The sequence below is a fragment of the Lactuca saligna genome, chromosome 7 (assembly GCF_052625555.1).
Source record: "Lactuca saligna cultivar CGN05327 chromosome 7, ASM5262555v1, whole genome shotgun sequence".
NCBI lineage: Eukaryota > Viridiplantae > Streptophyta > Magnoliopsida > Asterales > Asteraceae > Lactuca > Lactuca saligna.
The window spans coordinates 159,544,116-159,552,984 of NC_136423.1; the positions used below are offsets into that span (position 1 = coordinate 159,544,116).

The window sequence follows — 8,869 nt, forward strand, 5'->3', positions numbered from 1 at the left end:
GTCGAACCACTTTTTGGTGGGTTGTCGTTTTGCTAATGAGGTTTTGAGGTGGATTTTCCAATGGTATAACATTCCAACTCAAAATTTTGTGACAGTTAGTGAGTTGATGGCTTTCGCGGCGGATCGGATGTGATGTCCAAAGAAGCGTCATCTTTTTCTGGTCATCATCTATGGTTTCTTATGATGCGTTGGAAAGCTAGGAATGACTTGATTTGCAAAAACATGAAAACTTCCTTCTCGAAGCTGGTGGATAACCTCACTCAGTTTTTAGTTGGATAAAACATAAAAATCATTTTAGTGTTTGTAACTGGACATAGGATTTGTTCCTTTTTAATATTATGTAATTGTTTCTTCTTGACCTGTCTTGTGGTTAATTCGCAGTCAGTATATTTCCGCAGTTTTTAAAAAAAAAAAAAAAAAAAATTAGAATATCCTTAAAATTCAAAAGATCTTAATTCAAATTTTTACCAAAACGACCATAGTAACTAACCCATCTTGATTCGTGACTCACTCGAGTCAACTTGTTGAAGTCAAACTCGCACTTGCCAAAACCCAACCTGATTTGGAATTCGCTCGGCCCAAATACGCACCATCGGATCACCGGTGTTCTGATTCTGAACGGAGGGACATCACACCACCTTGCAGCACCCGCAATGATTTTCGACGGCCTGGACTTCCGGTCGAAGAAAGATGATGCGTGGTACGCCTGTGGCGTCGTTCTTGACGGAAAGAAGCTCCGAGTGAAGTTCAAGGATTTTGTGGAGAGCTTCCATGACGAGGTTTTCTCCATCTCTGATTTCTCCACTCACCGTGAAATTGAACAATTTCTCCTTAGATTTCGTCCGACCTCCATGCCGATAGAGGAGAATGAGTGCTCCAAAGTGATAGAAGGCATGATGGTCTCTGCTACATATACACGCGATGGATTAGTTCGATTCTTTGATGCCATTGTTGATGCCGTACGTATCTTATCACAAATTAGGCAAATAAGCTCCAGTTTTACAAAATTCTCGTCCAATTTTATTAGAATTATATAACTTAAACAATCTCTGTGTCATCTGTTCATTCGTAACATTCTTCCCCAAATTAACCGTTCTTGCTTTAATATAAAGATCACAATTCCAAGATTGACATGATCACAGTGTGATAATTTATGTTTTGTACTGGATAGGTGAATTACAAAGAGCACACACCTGGGAAGTGCCTATGCACTTACCTACTATTCTGGCAACATGGTCCTGCTGAAGGCAACATAACTGCAGCAAGTATCGATGATATATGCCTTATTATGTCTGGTGCCATTGATCCCAGAGTGACTGAATTCGCAAAGCTTGTGAGGGAAAAACTTAGAGGTGCCTCTTCTCAATCTAGTTTCACATCCAAGGCTCCATTTTTGTCTAAAAAAACAAGTTCAAACCAAACTCTCAACAAGTTACAGGCAAGTTTTTCTGTCTTGCAGTTCTCATAGCTTTTTACTCTGGTAATTATCTGCAAATGGTTGGCTTCTTGATATGTAGGAGTTCAGTGGTGATGGAGACAGTCGTAATGGTGGATCATCTGAAGGTTTAAATGCTTTTTTAAACTTTATTTTGTAAATCTTAGGGATTTGAGAACTCATCATAATTTGTTTGTGCAAAATAGGGAGGGAAAGATTCAAGATTCAACTAAATGATCAAGACAGAGATATGGGAGGTGTGAAAGATATTGGCTTTCATCATTACATAATATTAGAAAATCTGGAGAAAAATCTATCTCCAGTGTTAATGGCAGAGTTCATACATGAACACACTTCAATCACAGCACAAGCATATGTTTTTTTAAGCTTGTCAGCAGAAACATATGCTAGAGGAGCACTTGTTTTAAATAGCAAATCAAAGCTTAAGAGGATATATGAATTTATAAACAACCCAAATCACTTCATTGTATCTTCATCTGGAAGGTAACCATTGTCAAATTCTTTAACTGGAGCTTCTTCTCTAGCCAATTGAGGTGTATGATTATTTCCTGTGTAGGCCATGGGTAATAGCTGAAGACATGCTTAGAAATGGAACTTTCAACATAAACCTTCAGAGCTTGCAGCTAAAGTGTAAGGTAAAAGTTTCACTTCTGTTGTTAAAAATGGAAATCAGGGTTTCAATATAAACTGTATTTTGCTGTTTTCTTTCTGTCTTTCTTGTTTATTCTTGATTGATCTTTGAAGTTTGAACTCCCTTCTACTCCAATCCCAGAACCAAAATACAGAGAGCAAGTTAATAATTGTACGATTAGGAACAGATGAATATACAAGAGCTAAACAACTGAAAGAGATATACATGGAATTTCGTGATCATGTAAATATACTTGTGGAGAAGTTAGATATGGAGGAGAAGAAGAACTTGAATCCATCCAGTGCAAATTAGAGTCTGCAAATTGTATATATGCAGTTTCTAATGAAGGTAATTGAATAAATGCATCTTTGTTTTGTGTTATTTCATATAAAAGTTGAAATTATTGTTTGTTGCAGGTTTGTAACTTGTAAAGGTGCAAGTTTTTTTGTGTATGTATGTGAAGTTGAGATGTAAGATAGCAGCTATTAAGAGACCTGTGTTTGATTCTTTGTTTGGTAGCTCTAGTGAAATAATCATCTTTGTGTTAGAATAAACCTACAATAATGTGACCTTAGGACCATTTCTGTAATGAATAATGTGTTAGTAATATATTTACTGATTGTATCCTCAATTATGCCATGATGATACAACTGGTCCTCCAATTATTGTGAGATGTTACTTGTTGGAAGTAACCATCAAAATATGGAGTGTGGTTAGTGTTCTTGTTTTTACTTGTTCAATCATGGAATCACATGAGACAGATCGCTGTGACTTGAAATACTCAACATGTGGTATTCGAGCATGTTTTAGTTATTATTTTATGTGGATTATTAATTATCGTACAATACTAATATGTTTTATGATTAACATAAAACATGTCCACAATTTACCCCCACATGATGGACATGTGGCGGGTTAGATGTGAGTTATACAAAGTATGCGACCTACTTTTTTATTATTATTTTATTTCAAATTTCTAAATTCTATACGAGGAAATTAGAAAGAAACCAAACATTTAAGGTCATGAATGGATTTGATATAGATGTTGGAGTTGTAGGAACACTAACTACATTTAATGTTAGATGGTGGCTTTCGTTTAATTCATTATACCACTCTTTATTTACCAAACACAACTCAAGAATTAATATATGTACTATTATCATGGCGAAGTCACAGTTGTTTGAATTTTGAAATCATGTGTTATGGTTTAATTGGTAGGCCGTGTATGATGAGACGTAATGTTAAAAAGTTCATGAGAATCTTCATAAATCATAAGAGAATGTGAGATATGGAAACTTCATTTATGATATGGCATCATAAATGTTAAGACTTGTGAAATATGAGGTTTTGCCGAGTCTTAAATTCTTGTACTTTAATAAGTGTTAAGGAAAATGGTAGAGGGAAATAAGAAAGGTGCCGGAAGGATATCCAGGTTATTGAAACTAACAGCCATCGATATGTAGATATTCTCATGTGGATACAAGTGGAGATAAACAAATTATTATCTTGACGGACGACTACTAGCTAGTGTTATATGTACTTATAAGAACTCCAAACTGCAAAATATGTTTAAAACATGTAATGTCGAAGTTCGAAAATCAATTCGACTGAAAGATTAAAATAATTAGTGGATAACTACATGAGTTTTATCTTAGACATATTTTAAATATATATATTCCTCTTCCACCGAAGACCCCAACAGTTAACTAGTAATTCTCAAATATAATAAAATCAAACTAGTGCGCACAAGACTCGTGTCTATGTACGGTACGTCAATACAACTCACATGACTATCAATACATTGAAAGGATAATGATTTAAAAGGGTAATATATTTTTTGATTTGTACACATTTAATAACTGATTTTTTTTTTGTCCATATTTACCCCTTCAACTTGTTAAACTATACAAATTTAGTCCTTATGACCGGCTACTCCAAGTTACCCGGTAAAAAAGACTTAATAGGGTAATATATTTCTCAATTTGTACACATTTAGTCCTTAATATTTTTGTACACATTTAGTCCTTAATATTTTTTTTTGTTGCAAAATAAGTCGTTTTTGTTTTTGTACTCATTTAGTACTTATAAATAATTTCTTTAGGTTTTTCTCACAACATCTTACGTAGATAACCATATGGTGCTGGGATAGGTTGAGGTGAGCCTGCTATATGTTATAGTGCGGGCCAACTGTAAGCCATAGACACAGATGCTCGAGAAGAGTGGTTGGGTTAAGGCGGCATGCCGACAAACCCTGAGTATTCCAGTCCGATGATTGATCGGACCTGTTGCAATGTTGGCATTCCAGTTCAATGACTGCTTGAGCCAAGGTATTCCAATCTGATGAGTGTGGGGCCGTTATACATGATAATACGTTTGTTATATCACGTATTTTAAGGGAAACTCACTAAACTTTGTGTTTACTCAATTGTTTATGTTTTCAGGTTCTACCGTTGATCGTGAGAAGACGAAGACATGATAGTACACACTCATCAACAGTACTGATGATTCCATGTTTCTTATATTACTCTGATTTTCGATAAATGTATTTTTAAATAAACGTTTTTTCTTAATAATGAATTTATAACTAGGGAGTTTTGCCTTATTAGAAAATAAAAAAATTTTGTTGTGAAAATGAGACGTTACACATAAACATCAATAACCCCACACCCTTCATCAATGATTGTCCCACGTAAGATGTCGTGAGAAAAACCTAAATAAATTATTAATAAGTACTGAATGAGTATAAAAACATAAATGACTTATTTTGAAACAATAAAATATTAAGGACTAAATGTATATAAAAATATTAAGGACTAAATGTGTACAAAAATATTAAGGATTAAATGTGTACAAAATGAGAAATATATTACCCTATTAAGTTATTTTTACCGGCTAACCTGGGGTAACCGGTCATAAGGACTAAATGTGTACACTTTAACAAGTTGAAGGGGTAAATATCGACGAAAAAAACTCAATGACCAAATGTATATAACTCGAAAAATATATTACCCTTTTAAGTCATTATCCCTATATTGAATTGCATGGAATTTTGTGAACTTCTCACCATGGTGAAGGTCCATAGAAAACATGTTCGGATTTGCTTATGTTCAAACAAAAGACAAAAAAAGATGAAGAAAATTAGTAACCTTCCTATTGCAATCGTTTTTTCATTGATGATAATCTCATTAATGGAGACTAAACAACTTACTATATGGGGCTCTCATATAAAAATGATGGTTCGGTGGTCGAATTGTCCACATTTGATACACCATCAGAAGGGGGAGAGAATTGTGGTGAGTTAACATACGAGAGATAATATATTTTATCGACCAAAACAATAATAATTCATGTTGAAATTAACAAATTTATATTTTTTGAACGAGGATTACCAAAATCCAAAAAACTTGCAAACCATAAAGACCAAATTTGATCTAAATACATGGGTGTTTTGGATAATAAATATAAATTTATTATCATTATAGATAAAAATAGGAATGAGCATAAGCGGGTACCCGCCACATTTGGCGAGAACCGGAACCGACGGTTCTTAGAAAGTTATAACCGGAACCGAAATCGCTCTAGGTAGCTCTTAAATATTTGGAACCAGTTCCGGAACCGGCGGCTCCCGGGTTACATTAATTTTGTTATCTTTTGCCGATAAAACCGCAATTTAGTTCGATCTAAATCAAATCAATTCGGACCAAAGACGGATAAAATCGGACCAATATATTCTAAACCGGTCTAAGTAACACACACGCGCGCGCGCACATACACACACACACACACACACACACACACACACACATATATATATATATATATATATATATATATATATATATATATACCGGTTCCGACGGGTACCCAACGAATAGCGGTTCCGAAAAAATGAGAACCGAAACCGCAACCGCTTAAGGCGGTTCCATAATTTTAGGAAAGCGGTTCCGATTCCAAAATCGGCAGTTCCGAGACGGTTTCGGTTTCAAAAGCGGATATCCGGTTCCGAGGCTCATCCCTAGATAAAAAAAATAAAGAAATAGATTGTTCATATCTATAAAATACTAGTAGTAAATTGAGTTAATATTTCGAGTAATATGTTGTTTATATCACAAAACCAATGCAATGGTCAGTTGGTCACATAAATAAGTACATTTTTTTTTTCAAAAGACAAATGCCCAAGGCAAAGATCCAATAGCAACCGGACTGATTAAAAAGATTGTTATCAGTTCAAAACGACACGACATTCGTGTACATTGTAGAATCAGAGTTCGACTTTAATTTTTAACTCAACTGTTAAAACTGAGCTAACGTCAAAACCCTAGGTAAGTACTCGCTTTCCTCAGATCTACCCCTTTCGCCCATCAATTTTCTTCTACAATCACATCCCATGAATTCAATTTCACTATGTATACTTGATCTGTAGAAACTGTTGAATGCAAAGATGATGAGGTTTCCGACAATTTTAACGGCTGCCGTCGTATTTTCCTTCCTAATTACAGAGACCGTCGGGATTAGATTCGTAATCGACAGAGAAGAATGTCTATCCCATAATGTTGAATACGAAGGTGATACAGTTCATGTCTCTTTCGTTGTAATTAAGGCCGAATCAACATGGCATTTCGCTGAAGAGGGTGTTGATCTCGTGGTAATTTCTTTCATTCTATCACTTAATTCTTTCTTTATTGGAGAAATTTATATGTTCTTGTAATATGTTGGAGTTTCTATTTTAGCTATACTGTTTCATGTTGGAACAGAGAGCATTATTGTGCATTTAATTTTCAAAGAAATAGGAAAGTCAGAAAGTAAAAGCAATATACTTACATTTTTTTACACATAGTAACAATGTATTTAAATTCTTTTATGGGTAATAACAATATGTAACAAATAAAGAACATTGCGGCATGCCCATGATGAAAAATGGGTATAATATATTTTGAAAGAGGAGGAGGGGATGATGTGGCCCTGACGTGGCACAAAATGGTGAAAGATGAAAGATGGGTACACATTATAGCCTAACTACATTGCTATTATGGGTAAATAATTGTAAACTGATTTTATCTATAAAGAATTATAAGTACATTTCTATTTTGAGTAAAAACCCAATGAGTTGGTTGTTATTTTGGGTGAAACGTAAACTAGATTCCCCATATTAGTTGTGAGAGTAAGGGATTGTTTGATAGTTGCTAAGTCAGATCTGACTGAGTTAGATCTAACTGGGTCTAAAGTCTGACTGAATCTACATCTGACTAAATCCATGTTGTTTGATGTAATAATGATATCAGATAAAAGGTCCGGGCGGAGAGGAAGTACACAGTATGCACGATAGAACTAGCGAAAAATACGAGTTTATGGCTCAAAAAAAAGGTTTATACCACTTTTGCTTCACAAACAAGTCTCCATATCACGAGACAGTAGACTTTGATGTACAAGTTGGTCATTTCGCATACTATGATCAACACGCAAAAGACGGTAATGCCCTTGGGAACTTTGACTAGAAGTTTTCCTTTCATTTTGGTCAGCTAATATTTTTTTTTAATTTGTGGGTCCCGCAGAGCATTTCAAGCCGTTGTTTGATCAAATAGCGAGATTGGAAGAAGCGCTTTACAATATTCAGTTTGAACAACACTGGTTACAGGCTGAGAATGATCGTCAGGCAGTTGGTATACTTTATGACATCTGAAAAAAAAAAAAAAAAAAAAAAAAAAAAAGATACTTTTGACTTTTTTAGGATCAAATTACAGAATAGCCACTATAAATTTTAACCATTTACCCTAAAAAGACATTAGCTATATATATAATGCATTAAATGCGTTACCTTTTTAAAAAAATGGAAAAGCCATTGAGGAACTGGTAAAGGGTCAGCATTAAATGCCTCGGTATTAATGTTTTTCATGTAAATGACGGAAAATATAGTGGCTTTTTTGTAATTTGTCATTTTTAAGTTTTTAATGGTGGTGTGTTATATTACATGGGGTGCAGTAAATGAGAAAATGGGTAGAAGAGCAGTCCACAAGGCACTGATTGAATCAGCAGCACTGATCGGGGCTAGTGTTCTCCAGGTTTATCTCCTGCAACGTTTGTTTGAACGAAAGCTTGGGACGTCTAGAGTTTGAAAACATGAAGCCTGAAGGTGATTCGTAACTTGTATTTGGGTGCATGTAGGCCAAATGTATCTTTTTAAAATGGCCTTTTAAACATTATTTTTTTATTTGAGTTATAGCCATTTTACTTCATTGCCCCATTTCTAGTCGGATTAAAAAGGTTTAGCATTGGGTTTTAATTTAATTTAATTATTTTGATTTTCTATCCAAAATTTTATGAAACGACTATAGATTATTATATTAATTATATATCATTTTTTAACTGAGAGAAAATGATAAAAATATCACATATCTTAATCGGTTGACAAATAATAACTAATAATTAAGCCCATTCCACAAATAACTTTCACAATGAACCTACTGTGCGAATTGTCGGTGTCCAGTGAAATGCTAAACGACTTCGCATTGCCTTATAATTGTCACTAAGAAATGGGTTTGGAAAATGGTGATCCTTTGAAACGGCGATTGCAAATGATGGGCCCGAAATAATCTTTTAGGGCTATAAAGCTGTCGGGACTCCGGAGTCCGTGTACCAACCACACACCACGCCTCGTGCCTATGTGGCCACTTAAAAATGCGGGTGACCCCTCTCTTTCTAATGGCTGCCACGCTCCTCTCACATTCATATGAGTTGTAGATTTAGCGGTGTTCGTGGTACGATTTTGGAGTCAAAATGCAAAC

The 8,869-nt window shown here is 34.8% G+C and overlaps 2 protein-coding genes across 2 annotated transcripts; both read left to right on the plus strand.

The window, feature by feature from the left end:
* Nucleotides 1–538: 538 nt before the first annotated feature.
* On the plus strand, nt 539–2,718 carry LOC145007558 (uncharacterized). Its single transcript, XM_078966470.1, has 7 exons — nt 539–959; nt 1,172–1,438; nt 1,518–1,563; nt 1,642–1,939; nt 2,013–2,091; nt 2,229–2,435; nt 2,504–2,718. Exons 1-6 carry the CDS (start codon nt 654–656, stop codon nt 2,397–2,399), a joined length of 1,167 nt encoding a protein of 388 aa, XP_078822596.1. The 5' UTR covers nt 539–653; the 3' UTR covers nt 2,400–2,435; nt 2,504–2,718.
* A 3,539-nt stretch (nt 2,719–6,257) lies between these two features.
* On the plus strand, nt 6,258–8,400 carry LOC145003994 (transmembrane emp24 domain-containing protein p24beta2-like). Its single transcript, XM_078962900.1, has 5 exons — nt 6,258–6,409; nt 6,511–6,732; nt 7,370–7,556; nt 7,640–7,747; nt 8,067–8,400. The coding sequence occupies exons 2-5, from the start codon at nt 6,529–6,531 to the stop codon at nt 8,198–8,200; spliced, it is 633 nt and encodes a 210-aa protein (XP_078819026.1). The 5' UTR covers nt 6,258–6,409; nt 6,511–6,528; the 3' UTR covers nt 8,201–8,400.
* Nucleotides 8,401–8,869: the final 469 nt, after the last annotated feature.